Source organism: Phaseolus vulgaris, chromosome 7, assembly GCF_051622355.1.
Source record: "Phaseolus vulgaris cultivar YP4 chromosome 7, ASM5162235v1, whole genome shotgun sequence".
Classification (NCBI taxonomy): domain Eukaryota; kingdom Viridiplantae; phylum Streptophyta; class Magnoliopsida; order Fabales; family Fabaceae; genus Phaseolus; species Phaseolus vulgaris.
The window spans coordinates 51,860,695-51,887,755 of record NC_143504.1 but is presented as its reverse complement, the minus strand read 5'-3'; the positions used below and the strand labels follow the sequence as shown (position 1 = coordinate 51,887,755).

General features: G+C 33.5%; 6 protein-coding genes and 1 non-coding gene across 12 annotated transcripts; 3 read left to right on the top strand and 4 right to left on the bottom strand.

Annotated features, from left to right (window-relative positions):
• The first annotated feature begins 726 nt into the window (after window positions 1–726).
• Window positions 727–3,522, top strand: LOC137830065 (protein DEHYDRATION-INDUCED 19 homolog 3). Its single transcript, XM_090304325.1, has 5 exons — window positions 727–1,115; window positions 1,687–1,829; window positions 2,087–2,166; window positions 2,400–2,651; window positions 3,180–3,522. The coding sequence occupies exons 1-5, from the start codon at window positions 1,037–1,039 to the stop codon at window positions 3,286–3,288; spliced, it is 663 nt and encodes a 220-aa protein (XP_090160451.1). The 5' UTR covers window positions 727–1,036; the 3' UTR covers window positions 3,289–3,522.
• A 551-nt stretch (window positions 3,523–4,073) lies between these two features.
• On the bottom strand, window positions 4,074–8,126 carry LOC137830064 (RING/U-box protein). Of its 5 annotated transcripts, none has more exons than XM_068637166.2 (5): window positions 7,898–8,126; window positions 5,786–7,258; window positions 4,820–5,705; window positions 4,610–4,671; window positions 4,074–4,450 (listed from the first exon to the last, which is right to left on the bottom strand). In XM_068637166.2, the coding sequence occupies exons 2-5, from the start codon at window positions 7,256–7,258 to the stop codon at window positions 4,400–4,402; spliced, it is 2,472 nt and encodes an 823-aa protein (XP_068493267.1). In that variant the 5' UTR covers window positions 7,898–8,126; the 3' UTR covers window positions 4,074–4,399. The 5 variants fall into 5 exon arrangements, with proteins under 5 accessions (XP_068493267.1, XP_068493268.1, XP_068493265.1 ...); XM_068637167.1 differs by having other exon boundaries at window positions 7,746–7,899; XM_068637164.2 differs by lacking the exon at window positions 4,610–4,671.
• Window positions 8,127–11,080: 2,954 nt separating this feature from the next.
• On the bottom strand, window positions 11,081–11,152 carry TRNAP-AGG (transfer RNA proline (anticodon AGG)). Its single transcript has one exon. It is a non-coding gene; the product is annotated as a tRNA-Pro (tRNA).
• Window positions 11,153–11,236: 84 nt separating this feature from the next.
• On the top strand, window positions 11,237–14,337 carry LOC137830060 (PRP38 family protein). The gene is made up of 5 exons (XM_068637157.2): window positions 11,237–11,785; window positions 11,881–11,971; window positions 12,160–12,289; window positions 12,406–12,476; window positions 13,578–14,337. The coding sequence occupies exons 1-5, from the start codon at window positions 11,374–11,376 to the stop codon at window positions 14,014–14,016; spliced, it is 1,143 nt and encodes a 380-aa protein (XP_068493258.1). The 5' UTR covers window positions 11,237–11,373; the 3' UTR covers window positions 14,017–14,337.
• A 385-nt stretch (window positions 14,338–14,722) lies between these two features.
• LOC150025984 (uncharacterized) lies at window positions 14,723–15,448 on the bottom strand. Its single transcript, XM_090304286.1, has one exon. It carries the CDS (start codon window positions 15,446–15,448, stop codon window positions 14,723–14,725), a length of 726 nt encoding a protein of 241 aa, XP_090160412.1.
• A 61-nt stretch (window positions 15,449–15,509) lies between these two features.
• Window positions 15,510–19,316, top strand: MTSSB (mitochondrially targeted single-stranded DNA binding protein). 2 transcript variants are annotated; one of them, XM_068637158.2, is made up of 8 exons: window positions 15,510–15,631; window positions 15,970–16,093; window positions 16,341–16,540; window positions 16,928–17,133; window positions 17,210–17,310; window positions 17,892–17,951; window positions 18,819–18,871; window positions 19,117–19,316. In XM_068637158.2, exons 2-7 carry the CDS (start codon window positions 16,027–16,029, stop codon window positions 18,833–18,835), a joined length of 651 nt encoding a protein of 216 aa, XP_068493259.1. In that variant the 5' UTR covers window positions 15,510–15,631; window positions 15,970–16,026; the 3' UTR covers window positions 18,836–18,871; window positions 19,117–19,316. The 2 variants fall into 2 exon arrangements, with proteins under 2 accessions (XP_068493259.1, XP_068493260.2); XM_068637159.2 differs by having other exon boundaries at window positions 16,915–17,133.
• Window positions 19,317–21,090: 1,774 nt separating this feature from the next.
• On the bottom strand, window positions 21,091–23,995 carry LOC137830059 (putative protein phosphatase 2C 5). The gene is given in 9 exon segments (XM_068637156.2): window positions 21,091–21,402; window positions 21,404–21,586; window positions 21,741–21,973; window positions 22,078–22,203; window positions 22,320–22,427; window positions 22,507–22,724; window positions 22,804–22,975; window positions 23,294–23,547; window positions 23,876–23,995. Coding segments are annotated over 8 exon segments (1,371 nt in total). The 5' UTR covers window positions 23,504–23,547; window positions 23,876–23,995; the 3' UTR covers window positions 21,091–21,281.
• Window positions 23,996–27,061: the final 3,066 nt, after the last annotated feature.

Below are 27,061 nucleotides of genomic sequence, written 5' to 3'. Positions count from 1 at the left end.
AGTGAGTATTAAAAATAAAAAAAGAAAGAGATGTAAAAATAGAAAATCCTTTTATTACTTACAAGTTACGGTTAGTAAGAAACAATAACAGAATTACGGTTTATAGTTGGTGTAAATTTTCTACACTCCTGAAAAAACTATGTTTTATTTTATGGTTTAATTCTTATTATATAAGTGTAATTTTTCTGGGTACAATGTTATTATTGCTATTATTTAAAACAATAAAGAAAAACACATTCAATGAATGCATTGATTTCATTTCTTCATACATGACAGACATAATATAAATGAATTTAATTAGTTTCTTATTGAATAATATTATTACTTCCATACCTTTCATTTAATTTTGGTTTTATTTTTAATTATTTTTATTCATCTGATGAAAAATATTTTACAGTTAGGATTAGTGGAATCAGATTATGTTTCTCTTTTTTTTTTGGAAAGATTTTCATTCTATTCATGTGCTATTTTTTTTGACACAATTTGTATATTATTTTCAATGTGTAAAACAACATTTATTAGTATTTTAGTAGATGATTGGATTTATTAGGTGTTAAATACTATTAATTTTAAAAATAAATAGTAAAAAGGAATTAAAAAACACTAAAAATTAATTATTGATATTTAAAGTAGAGGGAAAGTATAGTTAAAGTAGTTTGGATAATTAATTATTGTATTTTAATATATTACATGTTATTAACCGCAATTAGGATTCAGACACGGTTGGTGCATTCCAATGTAGAGTTTGCTGGACTTTGAAAGTCTGTACATAGGACCTCTTGTTGTTGTTATTGTTGCTGACGTGGGAAGTTGAGAGAAAAAAAAGTGAAACTAAAATAAAAGAAAAAAGAAAATGAAAAAAAAAGGATATAAATGAAAGGAGGAAAATGCAGTAAGATTTCCCTTTGCGGCATCGTTGTGTTGTTCCTTCACATCTCTCTCTTTCTCTCTCTCACTGTCTCACTTTCTCTTCCTCCACCAAAACCCTAATCCTAATCGAGATCACAATCGGAACATACACAAACAGAGCCCAGACATGGACGGTGATTCCACTTGGAGTGCTCGTCTCTCTTCCGCCTCTAGGCGCTACCAATCCGCTCTCCAATCTCGATCAGGTTCGCCGTCTCTACTTCCCCCAATTCAATTCATTTTCCCCCTTTCTTCGCTTCCTCCTTCTCCTATTCAGGACGAGGTCTCTGTTATACAAAATTTTAAATTGTTACAACTTTCAGGGGTATGGGTGTGGGGGTTGGATTTTCGATTTCTCGATGTATATACGAAGAGGGAAAATAGGGGCATAACGTGAAAATTGGATTTTCCTGGAAATTCTTCAGCTGGTTGTTGTTGATTTTAATGGTTGTTTGATGGGTTTGGATTATTGGTACTGGGCAGGAAATGGGGAATTTCATGAAATTGGAAGCCTAATTAAAATAATATTATCTGAAAAGCGCAGCTCAAGCTGGTATCGGTGCCTCGTTTTCTGTGGTGCGGGGGTGATTATGATGGTAGGGATAATTTGGATTTGTGATGTGAAGATATTGGTTAGCTATGCTATTACGTGAAATTAGAAGTTATCATATTGTGATTTTAAATTGCGTGCATTTACTGCAGAGGAGCTTTTGGGATTGTTCTAGCTCTGTTTTTTTTTTCTTTCGATAATCTAATATTGAATTTTTGTGAATATAGACATGTTCATGGGTTTCGATGAAAATGATGGGGATGATGACATAAGGGAGGAGTTTCTCTGCCCATTCTGTTCCGAGTACTTTGATATTGTTGGATTATGCTGCCACATTGACGAAGAACATCCAATGGAAGCAAAAAATGGGGTATGATGATTATTTTCTTTGGCCTTCTAACAATTTTCTGTGCAATTTAGAAGCATTTATAGTATTTTCTGTCTGATCGATGCATAAATAGTGAATAGCCTTAAGTTTTTGTTCATTTCTATATACCTTTTCCCCTCTATTTCGTGTGGGTAAAGTCAAATTTTATTTTGAGACTAATATATTAGAAACAAAGTGACACACGTTTTCATAATTAAGTAAATCAATGGTTTTTCTGATTCTATCATTTCTGTGTGCAGGTATGTCCAGTTTGTGCATTGAGGGTGGGGGTTGATATGGTGGCACATATAACTCTACAACATGGGAGTATATTTAAGATATCCTTTTTTAAGTTAAACTGGTTGTGTTAATTCTTAAAACTACAATTTTTTTAATTAATTGCAGGTTAATTGAGAATTCACCAAGTTAACTTTTTTTACATCATGGGATGGGACATTTTGCCAAAATGTATACTTTAAAAAGGATAGTCAAGTAAAATTGAAGACAACACAGCAAATTTACATTTAAACCCAACCCTTTTACTTGATTGATTTTCTTAACCAGTGAATACATGCAGCGAAAAAGGAAATCACGGAAAGGTGGATCTTATTCAACACTATCATTATTGAGGAAGGAGCTACGAGAAGGAAATTTGCAGTCCCTTTTTGGTGGATCTTCATGTATAGTATCCTCATCTAATGCAGCTGATCCCCTGTTGTCATCATTTATACTGCCTTTAGCTAATGAACATACCACCTCTCAGCCTCACTTACACACTGAGGCAAGATCATCTAAAAGGGGCTCAGATGAGAGTGTGTCAACAAGGTATATCTGTTTCAGTTCTATTTCTTTTTCGAAAAACTTCTACCTCCGCTTCATGGAATTTTGCTCAATATTGCAAAAGTATTCCTGGTGGGGTTGGTTGCCTACTGTTTTCCATTTGTTGTACTAATATTTGAAGTTTAGAAACTGTCTGGTATCACTCTAATATTGTTACATTTTTGGATAAGATTTTTTTCACTGAGATGATTTTCGACCACCCTGTCTACTCTCCCACTAGTGCCAACCATGTGATACTGGCAGGTTTCATTTGCTTGAGTTTATTGATAGCTGCATTGCCTAATTTAGTTGAACAATCTATTTGCTTCATCTCAATTGTTTTTTCTAGACTATTTTCTAATCAATACGTCTACTTTCTATGACCTTTCACCGCCCCAGCCAATCAATTCAGTGCTTTGTTGCAAAACAATGTTTGCTATGGGCATAATATGCTAACAATAACAAATCAAGTGGCACGTTTGATTGTCTTAATTGCATCTTCTGGTTTCTAATGTGTCTACTCTTTCTGTTTAGAAATGTGGAGACATCAACCTTGTCAGTTAAGGATAAGGAGGAGAAGGCAAAAAGATGCGAGTTTGTTCAAGGGCTGTTGCTGTCCACCATACTTGATGAAAATTTATGAAGGAAATCATGGAGGTGGCTGCTTCAGTAGTGGGTAATTCACATGCGATACCTGGAATGTATGGTTTGCCTCGTGAAATTGTCTATGTATTTGATCAGAGTGGGAATAAGTAGTAGAAAATGAATGTAATTTATGTTTTATATGTGAACTGATGTTTTTAGTTCAAGAGTTTTGTCATCTCCTTTAATCTCAGATCATAAAGCTTAAATGAAATGGATCCTTTCCTACCGGTAATCGCATTGTGCTTGGAACTTTTTTATTTTATGGTGATTCATCAAAATCACAATAAACAACGGGGTATCTCAACTTAATTTCGTGCCAGAAAGTCATGTGCTTCCTTTCTATAAGAAAGCAAAACAAAAAACCAAAAAAAATGAAGATTAGAATTTCATTCTGAAATGATGAGGCACAAATGCGCGCAGCTTGTGTTTGTATAATAAAGGAAAAATAATCCACTACGGCAGACAAGACCGACAAAACTAACAACGAGGTTACCGATAGAGTGTAAACCCAATGTTGTAAACGGAATGTCTGACACTAAATGTAGTTAATCGTCGATATCGCTTTTAAATAAGCAGTGAATAAAATAAGACGAATTACAATTTTTTTTTATCTGGATTTAAATTAATATATATATATATATATATATGTAGTATCTTCCGCATTTATATTTAAACAAACATGCGTAAATAACGTTCACTATAAATCTTTCACATTTTCCTTTTTCATTCAACCAGTATCTGTATAAACGCCCAGTTAAACAAATATTGTTAGAAGCAGCAGCCTTTGTTCAGAGGTAGAGTGAATCATATTCATGTGATATCTATAAACAGGTAAATGAAATGTTCTTGTCTTTCTGAACTAACAAAAAAGGTGTCTTTGGACACATTGCAATAATTTCATGCCTATAGACCTAATCGTAACCACTGGGACGAAACTCTTGTGTCCAAAACCCTCTTCACCACATCTCCTACAAAAGAATCAAAGCACGATGAGCAGCAACCTTTAATCAGACTCGTTGGCCCGCCAACCATTAGTTCCATGTGCGGACAGGCAGACGGAGGAGCCACATTGCAAACTTCAGTGTTCTTCTGCTCAAGATCACAAGCTGCTAGTATGGTGTGCATAGAACTCCTAGCAATATCCTTGAAAGTACTGTGGCCTGAATCAAAAGGATAAAAAGAATTTTGATTTTCTATGAAAGCAATGAAAATGAGCAAAAAGCCCTTCAATGGAACCATGATGCAATTTCCCTGTTATTAGATATCATAATGGAAAACTATTCCAATGCTTGATTAGAAAAGGATCAACGCACAGGTACCTCTATGAAGGTTCTCTTCACAGACAGAAAAGTCTGTCCTGAATTTCGTAACGATCCGGGCCCTGAGGTTTGATAGACGGGAAGGCCACACTTTATGTATTCGAGTCCCAAATGTAGCAAAAATCCCCCTCCCTCCCCATATGATGAACGAGAAAAAAGTGGCAGAAACAAAAAATCTATAACTGAGAAGAAAAAGCAATACTTACTGACCTAAATCAATATTTTGAGACAAGCTTTTCAGGTGTGTTTTAACCATCGACTGCAACTGCTCCTTCGCAGTCTGAAAGTTGGTCTCTTCTCTGACAGCAGAGGATAAGCCATCATCAGGAACAATGCTTGATCTGCTGAACTGATGAACTTGTTCACAATCTGGTACTGGGGGTGTCCCCATAAGTCCAGGCCATAATGGTCCATTCTGCATTAGTGGAGAGGTATTGTTGCATAACCTGTCATCAAAAAATGTGTGGTATGATGTTCCCACATCCTGCGTCCTTGCATGAAGAGTGGCGGTTCCCCTACTTTGATCAATTTGAGAGCTATATAAGTTACTAGTTGAACTGGTAGCTGAAATACCATTGGTGGTTCTGCCAGGGGTAGAAGTCATCCTATCTATCGAAAGTAATTGTTGAATTTGACGGTGTATCCAGCGTCTCTCTGATAACGTTGGTGCTCCTCCAGATACAGGAGAAGATCCTTCAACACTTCTGCCACTAAATCTAGAAGATGGAAGATGCCCAAAACCTGGATTAAAAGCTGCACGGGGTGACGAAATCATGTTGAGGTCTATACTTTCTCGTACATGTAGAGCAGGGGGTGGTCTAACAGGAAGGTTCTGGATTGTCACCCTTGGATCAGCCACACCTTCTTGAACTTGGGAGCTTGAAGATCCCAGAGCGACTGGTCTACAGCCATCACAATACCAATTACCTTCAGGAACTTCCCGCCCCAAACCAACACAATATGTGTGTGCAGGGGAATCACAGATATCACATAGAAGCATGAGGCCATCATCTCCACCTTGATGACACTCTGAACACATAACATATTCATATGGATCAATATAGCTCCTGAGTTCTTCTTCAGAGGGCTGATAAACCTGCATATGAAATCAAAATATATTCATTAAGAGCAATAAATTTAAGAAAATATAAAAGCTACGAGGAAGAATTCAAATACCTGGTCACGTTCAGGGACTTGTATCACCACTTCTCTTAAATCAATCCCTGAGGTTGACCGTGCAGGCTTGCTGATTGTTTTGAATCTCTGCTTACACAAAGGGCACCGAGATTCCACCTTTGCCCACTCCATAATGCAAGCAAAACAAAAGAAGTGAGTGCAACAATTTAGTACTCCCCTAACTCTTCTTTTATCTTCTTCGGATAGACAAATCCCACACACTTGCTTCCCCATCTCACTTTTTAAATCCTCCACCTTTTCCTTACCCTTTCTTCCTTGAGGTTCTTCTATCTTTTCCTTACCCTTCCGAGCTGGTGGTTTCCGCAACTGAATTTGTTCCTCATGGACACCAACCTCTTCGTTGTTTATTAGATGGGATGAACTCCTCAAGTTATTTCTCAAATTTCCACACAATTTCTTGGCTTCTCTCACCTGTTCTCTCTCTTCTTCAGATATGGTAAACTCAAAATCAGACGACCCAGAAAATGCGTTTTCTGAATCTGAAATAAGCACCCTTTTTCTCTTCTGGCCCCGTTTTCTCTTACTTGTCCTCATGGTTGGGCTATTATCTATAAAATCATCTTCATCATCATCTTCACATCTTACCTTCTTCCTTAATCTTGCATTCTTTCTTCTTTTCTTTCTCAAGGGCTTCTTTGATGCTCTAGAACTCTGCCTTTTTCTACCTCTAGTCGAAACTACAGAGGACCTTTTCTTCTGAAAAACCTTCTTGACCATTTTCATGCTATCATTGTTCTTCTTTCTCCCTCTCATTTCCTCTTCCTCATCTGAATAATCTTCTTCCTCAGGCAAAAACTCATCATCCTCATCCACATAGTCAAAATCTTCATCCTCTCCATCTCTATCTCCCTCCTCTTCTTCATAATCTCCACCTTCATTCACCTTTTCCTTCTCTTCCTCCTCCTCCTCCTCCTCCTCCTCCTCCAGTTTGAACTCTTCCTCCTCTTCCAGTTGTTCTGTGTGTATTTTCCTTCCCCTCTTTGGGCAGATTTTTGCTGCACTTCTTTTCCTACTGCATACACCATTTTTTGCCTTTGGTCTATGTAAATTCCTCACTTCTTGAATTTCCTCCTCCTCCTCCACTTTGTATTCTTCTTCTTCTTCTTCTTCCTCTTCTTCCTCCTCCTCCTCCTCTTCCTCCTCTACATATTTAATCCTTCCCCCCTTGTGCGAGTTTTTACTGGCATTTTTCTGCCTACTAGCAGTGCCTTTTTTTGCCTTGGATCTATTGAAATTCCTCACCGTTTGAAATTCCTCCTCCTCCTCTCCCAAAATACTCCCAAAACTTTCCTCTGATGCACATCCATCAAAGGAGGAACAATAATAGTCAGATACCTCTTTGCCGTCATCTGAAACCACATAGTCCTCATCCGAATCATCGGAACCTCCCTCCTTTGACCGAACCCTTTTTCTGAAATTGCGTTTGCCACTAAACCTTCCTCCCCTAACCATCTGCCCTAACACAACCAGATAGCAAAAAACACGCAAATATATAAGAATCCCTTTCAAGTCAAGGGTCAAAAAATTAAAACCTTCACACACAAAAACATATAAAATCATATATATTGTTATAAATGGCATGATTCTTGAAAACAAGTTTCCCCTTTTAAACAAAACCCTAAATGGGGTAATAAGGTTATTGCTAACGGGTAGGGAAATAACAGCATTCATAAATTACCCCACCATGGATCTGATTTACCAATCTACAAAAAAAATAGTAACAGAGACAAAATTAATTACAGAGATCCCAAAATCCGTTTCCTAATAAATTTACAAGGATTATGCCACACACGCTAAAGGGTACCGATCAATATGAACATGCAAAAATAATCAAGAATTAGGCATCTTTTACCATGAATTTTGAGTTTGGGAAAAAAAAATCTTTCAACACAGAAAAGTAAAATTAAGGAGAGAAGGGGGTAAATCACAGGAATCAAACCCTTAGCAATAATTGAAAAGATAAAGACCCAGTTCCGAATAAGATATTTGGTGAAATCAAAACGAGAGGAAACACAGCGTTGAAGTGGAATCTTTTTAGAGAAAGCTAGGGACAAATAAAGAAAGAGACAGAGAAGATAAGGATTGAGTTACCTGCGAGAGGAGGAACAAAGCAACCGCAAACGATTAATTTGCTTCTCAAATTCCAGATTATGTTTCTTTCCGCAACTGAGGTTTTCGCCTTGTTTTTGTTTCTTTGCTTTTCCCCATTTTTTAATTTAAATTGTATAAATAATATTTTATTTTATTTTTGCATTGAGATACAGTATTTTTCACTTGAAATGTAAGAACGTTCAAATGGCGTCCGCATCTCTGCGACCTTGGGGAGTTACCACCCAAATTACCAAAATACCATTCTAACTTAGGGACGTTAAAACGGTAACTACGTTTTACATCGTCATTAATACTTTTTTCCCTCCTCTTTCTACTCCCAAGTTACTCAAAATCTAATCATTATCATTATATTTAACAAATTTTGTTACCCACAATTAAAAATATCTCTAAAATTCAACCAATCCAAATTCATTCATTTATTTCATTTATCAATTATTATTGTCGTACAAATGAAATATACCAACACTATTTCTAACTAATTAAGTATATAAATATTTCATTAATAATATCATTTAAACTCAAATTTAGTAGATACCAGAATTATTTTGTTCCCGTTTGATTTGATTTTGATTCGTATCATATCACTATAATTTATTAAACATATACTTACTATAAATAATTCAAATTAAATGTAATACGTCCCAAGTCATTATCACTCAATCTGGAAATAATCCACTGAGATTGATTTAGTTGTACAAGATTTGGATAATTTTTTTTAAAATCTTATATTATATATATTATCTATACCATTATAATGATATTGATAATTTATTTTGATGTTATTTTTTAATCTTTTAATTGGATAATTTTATCTTTTAATAAATAAAAATAGTTTATTTATTTATTTTTTGATGTCATGTTTTAATTGGACAAATTTACCTTTTAAATAATTTGTTTATTTATTTAATTGAATAAGTTTTATTTATTTTAAAATAATTAAATAATCTTTTTAGAAAAATAATGATTATATTTTTTAATACTTTATATATATATATATATTAAATTATATTATTTTTTAAATAGATTTATAAAAAAATAAATACAATTTTATATATATTTGGCTAGTATATATAATGATGATATATAAATATTCAATAATTTTATTAAAAATATATTATAATCCAACTGTAATATTAAATTTTTGTCTAACACATAATTTGGAGTGTTGATAAACTATTGGACATTAAAGAAGTTTGTTCTGTTCTGACGAAATTACCCTGCTCTGGGGAGCAGTTCAACTGTATCTGACTTTGGAAAACACATTGAATTGTATAGTCCTGTGCACAACTCATCACCGTACACGTGGATGGGAGATGTAAACGGCAGCGTTTTGGTTGATGGAAAGAGAAAAGCGTTGTTGTTGAAGATGTGGGACACGTGTAGGGCAGATAGTGAAAGAGGAAAAGAAAGAGAGAGAATATGAGCGTTTCGTTAACAACAACATTACCACTATAATAACGCCCACCGCTTTGCGTAAACAAAGAGCCCTAGCGTGCGTTACTGCGTTACTGTTTTTTTCTTTTATATTATTTTTTTATATATTTATTTTTTATTTGAGTCTACGAATTAGTGTCCTCAACCTAGCCTAGAGTTTTGGCAGGGTGCCCTTATTCTTATTCATAGGACTTGCTCTAAAATACTGCAAAATTATTTCACCTTATCATCTACATTCCCTGAAAAAACGCTGCTAATTCAAAACTTCGCTTAGGGCGGAAAGTTGCTAGGTGGCATATTTGACACACGGTTTATTTTTGTGTACCATATACAAGGATTGTATTTGGGTAAACAATTTTAACATTTTCGATTAAATCATTTTTAAAAAAATATTTTAAATATGAAAATTTAAATTTAATATTACATAAATTGTAACACTGACATGTCATTTATTTTTTTTCGCTTGTTGATTTCAATATTCACAAAGTTTACTCAAATTCTTAAAGTATTTTTTTTCTCTATCTAGTTTCTTTTTCTCATGACTTATCGTGTCACAATGTTTTTCTACTTAATAATATAGATATACAAGATCAATGATTGGTAAAATTTAAATTATCTTCTAAAAATGTAATTAAGACAACATGAGTCTTTATGAGGCGAGCATAATCCCTTAGAGGTATGAGTTCATGACAAAATTATAAATAGACAGACACCCTTAAAATGAAAGATAATGAACATTTGATCATACAAATACATCTGACTCAAGCGTCAAAGTTTTTTTTGCAGGTACCATATCATAGATCAAGAACAATAGATCGAAACCGACTCAATGAGGATTGGAGAGATGAGAAGTCGTTGTGTAAAAAATGATGTCAAATAATTTTTATTCAGAATTTTTTTTTATTTTATTATATAAAATATTTTTAGAGCACATATTTGATTGTTTCTATTTTTTTAATATTTTTATTTATTGACATTTTTTCATATGAGAATATTTCAATTTCAAGTGTTTATAAATATTAAATGTGTATATTTTTACATTGAATTATTGATAATATTATATATATATATATATATTTTAAAAATAAAAAAAAATTAAGTAAATTAAAAATAATAAAGACATAAATACAAGTATAACATGAGAATGATGATGAGATAAAAAAAATCATGTCATTAGGTATAATGTTAACGAAGATGAAGATAAATTTTTTCTTTTAAAAATGGGATGAAATAATAAAATATTGTTCCATTATACAATTTTCATCCCTAATTCCAGTAGCATGTTTCAAAACAGTCATAATTAATATTAGATATTTACCAATTACAAAAATATAAAAAAGTAATTGAATTCAATCTATTTATTTAATTTTATGGATAAACTATTTTTGAAAATTGGATGGACCCTCACATCAATATTAGAATATTTTGAAAGTGTATACTTAAGATTTTGGTTTTTATTTTTTTTCTTAAATTTAAAACAATATAATTAGATTTTTCTAATATCTTTATAGATGGGTGAACCCATGCATGAAAAAAGTATTTATAGATATATTGAATTGAGTTTTAATCAAATTGATTAAAATGAATCAAGTTTTTTGTTCAAAAGTTTTTTAAAGATAAAAATATGGATCAATGAATATTTTATTATAATCCAAAATAAAAAAAACCTTTAGGACAGTACTTAAACTTGTTTAATTCAATTAAAGTACTGAAAAAGAAAAGATAATAGGGGCATTCCGAGAATTGAACTCGGGACCTCTCGCACCCTAAGCAAGAATCATACCACTAGACCAAATGCCCAATCCTGAAAATTTTTCTAATGTTTTGGAAATAGTAACGTAAACGAAAGGCACTATATTGAAATAAAAGTAAATTATAATTAACATAAATAATAAAAGTATACTCCTCCATGCCATCAGTCTTTCTTGGTACTGGACCTGATCCTGAAAAGGATTAGGGTTAGGGTTTGGGTTTGGGTTTGTGCTATTGAATTCCAGCGACGGTGCATTTGTGCGTAATCGATGGCGAATCGCACGGACCCAGCAGCGAAGAGTATAAGAGGGACGAACCCTCAGAACCTGGTGGAGAAGATTCTCCGATCAAAGATTTATCAGAACACGTACTGGAAGGAGCAATGTTTTGGGTTAACGGCGGAGACGTTGGTGGACAAGGCCATGGAGATCGACCACCTCGGCGGAACCTACGGTGGAAACCGAAAACCTACGCCTTTCATGTGCCTCGTCATGAAGATGCTCCAGATTCAGCCGGAGAAAGAAATCGTCATCGAGTTCATCAAGAACGAGGATTACAAATACGTTAGGATACTCGGCGCGTTTTACTTGCGTCTCACTGGATCGGACATTGACGTCTACCGCTACCTCGAACCCTTGTACAATGACTATCGCAAACTCCGGCAAAAGTCTTCTGATGGACGTGGGTTTCATGTCAATTCTCGTTCGTTCATACTCTGTTGATTTTATCAATTACTAGCTCGCTTGTTAAACTAAAGTGTTGCTCTTGGTTTGCAGAGTTTACATTGACGCATGTGGATGAGGTCATCGATGAACTTCTCACAAAAGATTATTCCTGTGACATTGCTTTGCCTCGCGTCAAGAAAAGGTATCTTCTCGGTTTTTCTTTCTCTTTTAAAATGTTTCTACTCTTTATTTCTAATTGAGCTTTGAGCACATTTCCGTCTTTATGATGATGTATTTTAGTTAACATTTTTTGGAACTGTGAAATTGTTAGAGATTACTAGAGATTTTGCGGTGTTAAGATGTATAGTTCTGGTCTTCTGTTTGCTATAGGTGGACTCTTGAATCTTTGGATTCACTGGAACCTAGACGAAGTGCACTTGAAGAAGATTTTGAGGAGGAAGAAGAGAAAGAGGATAATGACCAGCCTGTTGACGAGATTGAAGATAGGGCCTATGAGAAGGTACTTCCCTTTCCTTTTTCTCAGTCATGAGATATATTCTCCACTCTTAATTTTTTTTATGTTAAATAAATGCAAGTAGTTATTATGTTTTGATATAATTATTGAATGATTTGTAGGATTATTATCGTGGGCGAAGCCCAGCAAGGGAAAGAGATAAGGACAGAAGGCGTGATAGTCATAGATACAGGTACTGTTCTGTCTTTCCAACTGTTTTGCGTGAATTAATGTAGATGTGAGTCTCGTCATTGAAAAACTTTTCATCAACTTCTCTGGTAGTGTAGGGGGTGTATCACGGCTGCTGGGTCTAAAGACTCGAATCAATTAAATTTTTTTTAAATAACGTGATTCTAGGAAAACGTTGACTTTTTTTACAACAAAGGAATAGATTATGCTGGAAGCTGTTTTTGAATTTGTGCAAGGTTACACTTCTATTTCCACTCTGGCATTCAGAGCTATCTGTGGTATACAACAGCTTCCTATAGTAAGATTCAATGATCCTGCCAGGTTTCTCTGCATTGACAGTGTGCAGTGAGAAGTATGATGGGTCAAACAGTTATGTTGCATGGGTTGATGGTTCTTGACAAATATTATCTTATATTGAAGAGTTTAGTTTACTCATGTTTATTGAATCATCTTTTCATTTTTAACTGAAAATGTTAGTTTTCTTGATTGTCAAATTGGTTAATAACTTAATACAGCTAATCGTTTCCACACCTTTGATATGTTGTCCCCGTATGCTTTGCCTTTTCACTATGAAATTACCATTATAAGAGATACCTTTAGAAAGAATATCATCTGAAGCTCTATCGTTGGTCCATCAATCTTTGAGCTTTATTATGAAAATGTCACGGGTTAATCTTTGTCTTCAGCATGTTAGTTTGGATCCCAATCCCAATCGTCCACATTTGAATGAACTATTTGAAACTGAATTGCGTGCATGTTTTTTGTGTTGGAAGCATTATGTTATGAGGTGGTGATTATACTGTCATTTTAAGAACCCGTGACATGTGTGCATTCATTTGAGCGGTGGTGTGGTTTAATTGATGCTCGTAGTTAAAGCACAGGTTACTAGACATTCTGGTTTATTCACTGTTGTCATGTGCCTTCAAATTTTACACAGATCATTAAAGTGCATTATTTTTTGGTTATCTGATATGGGTTTCCTCTTTCTGATCTTGTAATGAAGTACTGAATTTTCATGAAGTATAAAATGGACGTGTTTTGTCAGTTGTGATTCTTGGCTCATCAAAAGATCACGTTTTGATTGGTTTTGGATGTTATTTCTTAGGGACCGTGACTATGATAGAGATTATGATCGAGAGCGGGGACGAGGTCGAGATAGAGAGAGGGACAGAGATAGGGAGAGAGACAGGGATCGATATCGTCTAAGGGATGAAAAAGATTATGGTCGTGAGAGAGAGGGTAGGGAACGGGAGCGAAGAGAGAGGGATCGTGACCGTGGAAGGCGAAGGAGCCACTCAAGGAGTCGAAGTAGGAGCAGGGATCGCAAGGAACATGATGGTGGTGACTACAGAAAGAGACATGCTAGAAGTACTGTAAGCCCTAGAAGACACGGAGATGGACTTGAGGATGGTGAGCCTAAGAAGAAGAAGGAGAAGAGAGAAAAGAAAGAAAAGAAGGATGATGGAACTGACCACCCAGATCCTGAGATTGCAGAAGCGAACAAGCTCCGAGCAGCCCTGGGTTTGAAACCACTGAAGGTCTGATCTGGGCATTGTGACATGTTACCACTGAAGATCCAAAAACTAAAGGTTGTAAATGCCATGTTACCACCTTGTGGCTCTAGATGCTGCTTGCTTTCCGTGTGCATCCCCGAGTGGCAGTTATCCAGTCAAAAGGACTAGTTTGTTACATACGTGTATTTCTGTTGCTGCGCCAGCTCGAACTTGTACATGTCCATTGCCTGCTTTTGATTGTTTTTATTTGAATGAGACCATGTCCAGAGCCTCTGGTATGAATTTTCACCACAGAAACTTTTAGCAGCCTTGTCTTAATCAAATTTATGGATTAAATACCGCTAGCATTCATTTGTGGATTTTGGGGGTAATTTTAAATTTCAGGTGATTTAATAGTAAAACATATGAAATAAAGAATTTTACGTGCCCCTTCAAATTGCAATGGAAAATTAGTAATTAAATTCCAACTCCCTACGCAAGTTGTTACGGGCATGGCTTCGGTGTATTGCTAATTGTTTGACAAAAAAGGCGTTGCTCTTTATTGACGAAATGAAAAGTGTAACGTTTCTTTGCAAAGGAGAAATAAAGAAGATAAAGATTGCAATATTGATTACCAGATACAAAAGAAGACATTCTAAAGGTCAAAATACGAAATTTTGTTAACGATATTAACCAAGAAAAAAAAAACGAAATATCTCTAAAGACTATTTGAAAAGAAGTATAGAAAAAGAAAAGATCAGGGTTGTGCCCTTGTCCAGGAATTACTATACATCTCTTTGTAACCTGGCGAACTCAACGGCCTGCATCTCCCTCCCATGAGAATCCTCTTCTTGCATAGTTCTCTATCTTCATTTTCATCATCACCGGCGTCTTGTTCAAACTGCTCTGTCGCTTTCTTTTTAATCTGAAATTTTGTCAACTTCAACTTGAGGCGAAAGAGCAGAATTTTGGAGGGAATCCTGAACAAGTGGCGTAAGTTTAATTTCCTCCTCGCTTGGCCGAGCCTGATAACATTTTTGCTATCACCATTCTCATCAATACTAAATCTGGCCTTCGTGAAATTGTTCCATCCTTTCTTCTTGTATAGAAAACTCAACAAAGGAAGCTTCATTTTCACATCTTGCCTATCCTTGCTGTTCTGCTTTCCTTCACCTGATCGATCAGTCTCCTCAAGTGCAAGAAGCTGAGAAAATGCAACTTCAACCGGTTCCTCCCCACATGATGCCTTTCCATTGGTATGCCACGCTTTTCCGTTTCCCGAGTCACCAAAAGCCTTTTTTTTCTTCAGTTTGGAAGCATGCTTGCCAGGTGGTCCCTTGTTTGCAAGCATACAAGAGAATGCCGACCCAACTGATTTTCTGGAGAATTGAGTTCCACACGTAAACCTTGCACCCCCGTTATCGCTGCCACCAGCACTACCATTGCCTTTGTCTTTGACAAGAGAGCAAAACTTTCTCTGCATTTTGGTGACTTGGAAATCTTAATCCCTAAGTACTGACGGCCCTGCAAGGAGTGAAGTAGGAGATAACGGTTACAGGTTGAACCAACCTAGAAGGTACCACTAATAACGTGGGCTTAGTGGGTGCCAAAATTTAACGGTAACGTGGGAGTGGGAATGTTCGTGCTGCGGCCACCCTTCAACCATGTAAGGCCACTTTCTTTTCCCCTTTTAGTTTCTACCATGTTAATTTATAAACACTAAGACCGGTTCTAATGGAACTGTTCTTAAATGTTGATTAAAGTTAAGCAAAATGACAAAATTTAATGGAGACAATACTTTAACTATAAGGAGTATAAAATAAGGTTAAACATTTCTTTTAACAATCTTACTATTAATAACAACATGTATTATAAGAACTATAATAGATGATTTTTAAGTATAATTTGAAAAAATTAACACAACAAATTAATAATTTAACCCTTTTTTGGGCCGGGCCCATTTAGAGTGAGCCCAATAGCATAAACCCACAACGTTTTTTACAGGAAGGAGTATTTGGTTAAACCCTTGCAGTGGTTCACCTTAGAAGGTTGCTGCCGGAAATGAATTCTGTGGCGGTGAGGCTTGCGAAGCATCTCCGAGTCTCTGCTCTGACCTCATCTTCCCTCGGTGCGGTTCTTTCTTTCAGTTTTCTTCGTAACCTATAACATAAATAAATGTGGTTCTGCTCTACTCTGTGTATGCGTTTCGTTCACTAAATATGTATGCGCTGGCTATATTCTTCTTTTTTTCACGGGAGAATTTCGTCGAACACTTGCTGGCTAAGATTATATTTCATTGTCGTTGACATAATATATTACATGTGTATGCATAGCAAGATGTGTGATGCTTAGCTAGCTTTGTTGGTATAAATCAGGTGGTGTGTCGAGGAGCGGAACGTTATGGTACTCGACGTCTCCATCTGGAGGTGTGGATGATCTGCCTTCACATCATAATGGTGAACCGAAGAACGAAGAATTGGATGAAGGATTTGATGATTTTCTTGGTGGAAGGCCCGAGCTACAACTGCAAGGTGTGGATCCCAAGAGGGGTTGGGGGTTTCGTGGCGTGCACAAGGTACTAGACGTTGTTAATTGATGGATTGTTGATATCAACATCTCTTGGAATGAATTTTGATTTTGTAACATCAGAAAACTTACATGTGAACTCAATTTATGACTGAGTAAAAGTTTTTGCAATACTAGGATTTAAGAGGGGTTTAGTTTTTATTTATTTATTATCATAGCCAGTAGTTGGACAAGTTTGTATGAATTGAATACACAATAGTCATGCTGGAGCCAATAGAAAGACATCACTACACAGCTTGAGACTTTAAACAGAAGAAAGTTTAACGAACAAGATTTATGTTTGCTGATGTTCTTAAGCTTAAACTGGCAATTTATGTAATGTTTACATGTTTCACCTGACAAGTAATTTGACCAACGTGGTAGCCATTTTAAGCAGGCAATTATTTGTGGCAAAGTTGGCCAGTCCCCTGTACAGAAGATACTGAGGAATGGTAAAAATGTAACCATCTTTACAGTTGGGACAGGGGGCATGTTTGACCAGAGAATTGGCCCAAAGGATTTGCCAAAGCCTGCTCAATGGCATCGGATTGCTGTTCATAATGATATGCTGGGGGCCTATGCAGTACAGAAACTCTTTAAAAAGTAAGTATTTGTACAAGAGAATATTTTATTTAAATTGTTTAAAAGTTCCAGACTCAATCTTGAAGTTTAAATGCAGCTGTTCAGTTTATATTGAAGGTGACATTGAGACTAGAGTTTATAATGATAGCATCAATGGCGAAGTTAAAAGCATTCCAGAGATATGTGTTCGTCGTGATGGTATGACGATTTATATGAATATTTTTTTCTCATAGATTTTATGAAAAACAAACGGACATTAAGTTCTCTCTTGTGGACATTGTATGGGTTCCTTTTATGCCTCCTGCTAGGTTAGAAACGTTGACAACATTTATGTGTGCACTAATTTGCTTCTGCCTTCACAAGGGATATTAAACTTGAGTTAAATTTAAAAACCAAAGTTTTTTTTTCTTGGGGAAAATTACTATCCAAAACTTAAGCTGAACCCAATTTTGACTAGCTTCTTGTCATCAATGTTAAACCTAATCATTGTAGAACCATTGTTCCTTTATCTTCAACCTTAAGCTTATTTAATTTGTGGACAAAATGCTTTGTTGCAATTTCATGCAATAGAACTTCTGGCCCAAATATACTTTCTTTGCATGGAAAGGAAGATTTTACCTTTGTTTAAAAGGAGACAGCGAGCAGTGCATTTCTTTTTTTTACTTTTAGTGTTAAAGGATTCTATTCTAAACCCACTGAAATTGATGTTAGTGTTTCTTTTTAATTCTTAATTTTTCAAACTTGTTGGCATATTGTCACTTTCTATTTTATCTCTTTAGGGAGAATTCGCCTCATCAAGAGTGGAGAGAGCATTGACAAAACTTCCTTGGATGAATTGCGTAAGTACTTTTAACTATAGATGCAAATAATGACATGTTGGAAATAGTTGTTTCTACAAAATTGGTAACCATTTTCAGAATTTAATTACGTTTATGACTAGGGTAAATGAGTTGAGCTATTAGTCAACTATTCGAGTTCAACTTGTTAAATGCTCAATGAAACTTTGTTTGGTTGTTAATGAAATAAACAACAATCTTTAGATTGAGATTGAATTCAATTATTAGAACGAGTCAAGTCTATCTTTGCAAACTCGACATTGACAACATGTGAATAACTTGTTTGTTTAATTTGATGATGGAGATTTTACTAGCCTTTATTTATATATTCATTATGGAAATCAGCTGAAATTTGTCAAGCATTAATATTAATTTTTGAAGTTGTGTTTGCAAGTTTAGAATTTTTTATTTAATGGATTATGAAAATGTACTAGTCTATAATATGTTTGAATTCCATGCCACATCTCCAGCATATGTTTCTATTTGTAGATTATCATCTAATATTTAACATCTTTACTAAATACTAAATTAATAAAGTTGTAAAATAATTTAAGAAAAAAATCATAAAAAAAATTCAGTTGAAAATAAGCTAAGCAAGGCAATTTCAAACTTATTTTTTTTGTAAATAAGTTCATCTCAAATTTGGTTAGATTTTTTTGAGTAAATAAGCCAAACTAGAATAATTTTTATTTTTTTCACAAGCCAAAGTTGAATAACTAATGTTTTTCACAAGCCAAACTTGAACTTCAAATAACTAGGTTTGACTTGTCTCATTTACATCCATAATCACAACAATATTGCTTTTAACATTAAGATCGAAGTTTATTGACTGGTGTTATACCTGACAATAATAAATATATATGCTGGCAGGTGAAGGGTTGTTTTAGAGGAAATCTGACCATCTAACGGAAGCATCTACTTCTGTAAGAATCTTAGCCTTCTGAAGTAGCATTTGTAATGAATGCTTTGGTTTTATTTTATTTTTTTCCAATATATTCTTTAGCACTCTGAATTTCAGTTTCCCATGGTTGTTTTCTTACATATGGGAGAGGTGTAGAAGAACATACTTATGGTGTCCATTACTTGTAGTTTGGGTATGAATATTACTAATCCACTAAATATTTGGAAATACATAGTTCTAAAAGTTTGCTTATGTTTGAAATGACAGCCTATCACTTGTAGACTATTACGGGTGATTCATTGGGATCTTCGAAATCTACTACGTTTCTTGAGCCGTATCTTCATGTTCCTGAGAAATGTATACAGAAAATGGCATTCACCAAGATTGAATTACAAAAGTTGTAACAAAATGGAAACGGAATTGAACTCATGTATTTTCTATCAATAAAATTGCTTGAAATACTCCTAGAATATTGCTAACGCTGGATTTTTTTTAATCGTAATACCCTAATTTTTCAGCAAAGCAATATAAGTTGATATACGTTCTTTTTATTTAAATGCATTATAGACTGACAGGAGGTGGATCAAAATTCTATTAAGAAGATGAGTATAAGATTATGAGTGGTATTTGCTTGCTACGGACTACGCATCCATTAAGCTCTGAAGAACTTGGCATTTCCACTACAAGTACGTATGAAAGCCAAAATAATGCATAACTAAGAATTTAAGAAATTTAAGCATTTTGTACATAATTGCTATAAAGAAATCATGATGTTTTCATACTGCTATATAATAGATTACTCTTCAGAGAAAAGAGATGAGACTTACAGAGTAGCAACCCGTAGAGAGTCCACATAGATTCTAAAGAAAAGAAAATGCATCAACAATTTTTTAATTATGTTTAAGCCATGTTAAGTTTTCTATTAATCAAATTGATGGTGCCAGCCCTACAGTGTAGGACAGTATCGAACTCAGAACCAATGTATTTCGGGAAAATCAGTCATAACAAATACTAAAATATCGGAAACAGGTTTGTTTATTACCAAAACTCCGACATAGCAAATACTAAAACTCCTTCATACTTGTAACTAGACAATCCAAATCCAGCCCTACTTTTATGCCACAATTCAAACTTTATTGTAGATTCTTACATTAGACGAGTTATTTATAGACTAATGTATTCTTTCTAATATACTTTTTTTCATTGGTTAATAGTAGGGTGCTAGTTAAATACTTTTCGTAACGAGATTCCATTAAAATTGAATTTTACGTAGTTTTATAATTTTAATAACTCATGTGATAGTAAAGTATATTAGAGAAGGATGGAGCATCTCTAATCAAAGTCATGAAGTCTTATTTTAATTTGAGTGTGTTTCATCTTATCATATCAACTCTAAGATTTTCTTGTAATATAGGTCTACAGTGTGTTTTCATTTTTCACGATTACAAAAAAATCTTAATACAGTTAAATTTTTTTATATAACTATTAGTACAATGAAATAAATTTTTCGATAATTAAATATTTTTATTTTTATTTTTAAGTTTCAAGGTCTTATAATGTTTGAGTTTTAAATTTGAGATCTTCACGTTTTATGGAGGGTTAAAGAGTCTGGGTAAGATATGTTATAAGATTCTTATTTTTCTTAATTATATTAATGTGTTCTAATTATATTAATTTACTGTTTACTTTTAATTCTTTTAAAAAAAATTTATAGGCATTTAATAAATAAGTTGGTACTAAAATATTAATAAATAAATAACTTCCACTTTTCACATTTATTATTTGTCTCAATTCATCATGTTTCAATTTTTATCATTTATTAAAATGTGATTTAAATCTTATAAATTTGAATTAAATTATATTTTAATAATAACAAAACTGAATTACATTTTAACAACTACATACCAAGATATGTTCAAAATGAAAATAAATGTAAAGGATAAAAATATTTTTAGAAACTTTATTTTAATTTACAATTAAATTAAACTCTTCATACACTTAAGAATCAAACTAACCATTCTCTCCATCTAAAGCTCACGTTTACAGAAAACCTATTGAGATATGGCTGAAATATTTACGTCAGAAAATCACTTCAAACACAATTACTGGAATATCCTTAATTAATAATAGGGTGAATTGCAAATTATGGGTCGCAATCTCAATTGTTTTTATACAGATTATCAGCTTGTTGTCTTACAGTCACACATGAAGACGTTGCAAATAGTTGTAGACAACTCTACAAAGAGGTAACCATGAAATTGTCATTTAATTTTACAAGCCGTTAGTACCAAACTATTAGAAGTTATCTAACAGGCAACGTTGTTTGTTCTGTCAGTCCAACAGCAGAGCACACACACCAAAGACAAACTTGCAACAACCTCCAATAGACCTAATCTGGCTATCTCAACCTCATTCTTACACACCTTAGACAATCACCACCCAACTATGCAAGCATGCTCACACTGCCAGAGAAGAATTATACCAATATTTACTATGTTACTACAATACTGTTTACTATACTGTTTCTGAGGGCATGCTAGACCTTTTTCCTTCCATGGCATCTTTCTTCTTCTGACAGTTTGTGCAGAGGAGCGGACCTTCCCATGGCTTAGATACTGGAGGAGAAAAAAAGGACCCAGTGTTCACTGATAAACCATCTACAGAGGGTTGATCTGCTTGGCAAACCGCACAGCGAAACGTCCCAGAATTCGTATTAGATGGAAAATCCTTACCCAATCTGCATTTTAAGAAAACAGACTCTGAGTATCACAGATACATGTATTGAGAAAAGAAACTTTTGTTCTCACTATCCACCACGTAGTTGACAAGGTAAAACGATTGTTAAACTTGAAACGGCAGCATGCAAATATAAATTTAGTATTTACAGTTACCTCTCGGTAAGCATAGCAGAACCCTCTTCAAATAATTCCTCCACAACACCTACAGCAGAAAGCTTATTGGTACTTTTGTTTGTAGAGTTTTTAGATTTCTTTCCAAATAAAAGGGAAGTTAGCATATTATGCTTCTTTGTTGGAATTGTTGGTAATACAGGATGATCTGACGGAATAATATCTACAACGAGGCAAGTTGTATCATCCTTCAGCCCCCTTGACCTTAGAGCTTCCTGTTAAAAAAAAGTGAAAACAAGAACATAGCATTGAGTACAGAATATAATGGGCACACCTATTCCTGAAAAAATAGTAAGATTCCCTAAATTAATCATATCACCTTAACCACCAGCTTTGCAGCAAGCTCTGCAGGTAGACCCCGGCATGACTTGGCAGCCATATCAGAAGATAAAGCATCCCAAATGCCATCAGAAGCAATAATAAGTCTTCCACCAGCTTTTGAAAGCTGACAAACCAAAAAGAGAATATCGCTAGTATTGAAATTTAGAATTAAACACATCCACACAAAAATGATCATCCATCAATAAACTAAGACTATATTATAAAATGAAACCAGCTAACCTTCACTTGCTTAACGTGTGGTATTGGCACAATAAATTCTCCGACATCTGTGTCACCAATTGATCTAGAAAGGCACAATCCACCAGGCCAGCAGCGAAGAGGCCCCACCTATAAAATATATCAAGGAACCAAAATGGGCTGGTTAAAAATTCACTGATTAGAAAGGAATATGAAGATTACAATATACCTCATTGCCTCCAAAAACGTTCAGTCTTCCTACTTCACCACCACTGGCAGTAATCCGTTCCCTCTCTTCTACATTTTCTTCCAATCTGTGATCAACTGTCAAGAGAGAGACAACACCTCCCTGTGTATCTAATATGCAACGGGAATCCCCAACGGACGCGACGGTAACAGTCCATCCATCAATCAGAACAAATGTGGCTGTTGTTCCAGAAGTTTCCCCTGAAGATGAAATTAAAAGGTTGGGAAAAGTGCACTTGGTGAACTACAACTGGGATGCAAAGAAAATTCTGAAATGTACCTTTTTTCTGAAACTCTATGTCAGTTTTCACAAAAGCAACAACTAGAGCACGAGGCAGAGCTTGAAGCCACTCATCTCTACTGATATCTTGCGGTATTGCACTTAAAACATTACTTAGTATGTTTTCCTTCGCAAAAATAGCAGCAGATATACCATTATGCCCATCAAAGATCTGCCAATCAAGAATTCCTTATGGATATCATATCATAACCATTGTGGGAATAAATTGACGCTCCACTTGATCACTGAGAAAAATATAGGAGAAGAAAGAAAACATACATTTCAATTCTCATTTATTTACTAAACCTTAGAAACAAACATGTCTCCAGTGTGCATAACCGTATCACTGATTACCAATTCAGCCTTATGTTAGGTTAGGCCATATTCTCATCCTTTATATTCTATCCGAAACATTTCACCAAAAGCAAAAAGGACGCTAATCATGTTAAGTAAATACAACAGAAGATGTAAACCAAAAAATAAATAATACCGCAAAGACAGAAAAAAGTGTTGACGAATCCCCAGGAACTCTCTGGTAATCCGTCTTGATTAGAAAATAATCTTCTCCTTTCTTTGCCAAGCCAGCTTGGCCAAACTTCACAAAAGGCTTTTCAATTTTTCCATTTCGTAGCTCCCGGCCAATCAGGGTTGCCAGTGGGACAGGCGGCTGCTTCATATTAGATGAATCAGTCCTACTCATCTTAGTTCAAAATTCAACATTTCTGGAACCCCGCTGAAGAAATCCTAATCCACACAAATTCGAAAACAAGAATAAAAGCAATAATAAGATTCATGATCAATAATGAAAAGAAATCCAAAAAGACTCAATTATCTCAAGCAGATCTAATGCTCTTAGGATGTCAATATATAACTTAGCAACACAATTCAAACAAACAAGAAGCAGCGATAAAGACCACTATAATATCACACTGTTTATGTTCAATGTAAGATCCATTTAGTATTTTAATTTTAACTCCCCCTATTCAGTAGATACATAGAGCAAAGAATCTGGAAGTCTATAACAGATCTTAGATAATTTGCATTTTACAATAAAACATTACAAAGAACTTACTTCCGAAAACCAAATAAAGCCATACAGTTTAAAAAATTAGGAAGCAAATTCTCAACAAATTGGCGATTACAATAGCTGCCAGAACCCATCAAATTTTAAAAATTGAACAATTATCACATAAATAATTAGCTGTTATGCTTAGCCACCTAACTAGGATGCTGCGTTTCTAAGAAACATAAAGTGAAATAGAAGATGGGAGTGGATGTGTGGGAAAAGCAACACTCACAGTTGAAAAGTGGAGATGGAAGATTCAGCATTTGGAGGAAAAATATCATAAACCCTAGTGGGTGAGTGTGGATGGAGGCACCACGGACTCGGAGAGAGAGAGAGAGAGAGAGAGAGAGAGAGAGAGAGAGAGAGAGAGAGAGAGAAAAGGAGAGATTTTGCTTGCTCTGTTATTTGATTGGTAGAGAAAAGTTTCTAGACAGAGGGAACGCGTAGAGAGAACCACCTCATCATCACGTTTTCATCCTAAATGTAAACCTCAATTTTTTGTTGCTTCAGAACATGAAACGCAACGCTGTATTCCCGAAATTACATCAATACCCCTCTCTGTCTCGCTCTCTATTTCTAAAAACTATAGCTTTATAATATTATTTTTTCTTTTGATTACCCGCGTCTTCAATATTCTCTTGTAGCTTTATAATATAGTTCACAAAATATTAAATATATTTTTTTTACTAAATTTTAGATTTTTATCTACTTGTAATAAAAAAAATTATTATAATTGTCCTTGTCAATTTTTTATATAATAAATAAATTTTTATGTAAGTTTAGATGTTAAAATATTCATATAAATTTATCATCCTAAACGTTATAATATTATAACAGAAAGTTGAAAATTGATTTATTATTTTAAAAAAATATTAATAAAAATGCATTTATATAATTTTCTTGTTACAAACATGTAACATATCTAATGTTTAGATTATGAATAAGAATTAATTTAGTCTTTTTATATAAAAAAACATATTTAATTTTTTGAAAACATAAAATGTATAAAACAAGTAATGATTTTTGGAAATTGTTAATGAAAAATTTAGAATTAAGAGGATATTTGTGTAAATAACATTCTTTTATATTTATTTTAGTAATTATAAAAGAACGGGGTTAATTTTGGAATGTCCCTATCTTGAATTTGGAAGCAAAGATTTGTCTAAGCAAATCATGTTTCCTTGTCACAATCGTGAAAAAACATCAGCGTCTGTCCTTTGCTGAATTTTTTAATATCTTCTTTGTTTTTCTCTTGAGAGACCATTTTTTTAATATGTAATTTCGTAATTCATATTTTCTCAACAAAGAATATAACAAAATCACGCCTGTGATTGCTCGCTGTCTGGTTTTAGACGCAATAATATATGAGAATGCTCAAAATTAGCAAAGTTAAAGCATGCGACTAAATCCAAAACCCTAATTAACAATATTTTTTTTTTCATAACTTGAATTAAATGTAAATAAAAAATAAGAAATCTAAAAATTATACGTATTTTAATATTATCGTAACTTACTTAATTATTTGAATTTATATTTTTGGTAAATGATACTCGTCTTATTACCAAAATATAATTTAATTTAATTTATTGCAAACATTATTTTATCTAATTTGTTGAGCTGTATTTGAATTGGCACAGTGTACTCAAAAGAAATATTTATAAAATCAAAGTCAAAACAACATTATCGTAATTTAATTTCCCATTTCCAAGTATATTTTTTTTCTAATCATTGTCTCAACACATATAGGTCATTATTAAGGAAGGGGTCCATTAAGTTTATTGAATAAAAAATGCGTTATCAAATAATAAAAATAATTTAGGCAAATATAGTTTGCAACCTTTTCTTTTTCGTCCTCTCTTCTAAAGTAATCAATTTACTTTAAATAATAATAAAGTGAGTAATACCATTTTTTAATGAAAAAAATTACAATTAGTATATTTTACATCCATAACAAATTATTAGTATACCAATAAAGTTCAGTTTCTTAATTATATATACAGCTGTCCAAAGTAAACCCTCAAATTAGTTTTAGAAAAATCATATTAAAGATTAATCTTTTATAAACTTTAAAACCCTTCGTTAGTTATTAATCTTAATAATATTAAATATAAAGTGATAAAGAAAAAAATGTTTTATAAAAATCACAGAGAAACGTAATTTTCAAAATGTTAAATCAATCAGAAATTTTGAAGAATTTAATATATATAGGGAATATGATGGTGACGTGGACACGTGGTGTTAGTATCCCTGCGGTTACCAGCTGGAAAGGTTATTATCTGTCGCCCACATAATACGTTCATATTGTTGGGCCCACTTTCATTTCCTTTTCTTTTAGACATTGACTTTTCATTAAATTATATTATAGTATTATAATCAAAATAAATAAATAAAATTAGATACCACTTATTTTTATATCATCTCCACCCACCACTATCACCTTCTTTTATATACTTCCTCAATTTGACAAAAAAATAAATAAATTATTGTTTGATCTTTTATAAAGATATTGTGCAACTTTTAGTATTTTTATTGTTTATATATTAAATGTATTTTATCATTTATTTTTTAAAAGATACACTTTTTATAATGAAAAATTAATAATAGGTTATAAAAGTAATTCTATTTCAATTTTTAAAATTATAATCTTCTCTGAAACTTTGCAGTTTAATAAATCAGTAGTTTGTATATTTTCGGGGAAGTAATACCTATTAAATCAAGATAGTTCAACACATCATTTGATAAGAATAAATGTATAATTTTCCTTTTTTATTCAACTTAAACTTTTTTTTAATTATCACTAAGGGCAGTTGTTATTTATATATAAAGATTGAAATTTTAGAATTTTTCCCAATTTATTAAATATTAATTGATGTTATCTTAAATTACTTTATTTTTTAAATATTTTATTTAAACAAGATACTTTCAATTTATTAAATTTTAATATTATCGTTTGGATAAAGTTTTCTAACTACCGCATCTAATGCAACAAAAAAATTATTTAAATATTAAAAATTGTTAATATTTCAAAAATATTAATATTAATGATTTTTTTAGTCAATAGTATTTTTCAATCAAAGATTTTTTTTTTTCTGGATTGAACTCGTCTGTCCAGAGTAGTTTATATTAACTTTAGACTGACATTACTTATTTCTACCATGTTGTTGATTGAAGTTTTTTTTTTTTTTTTTACTT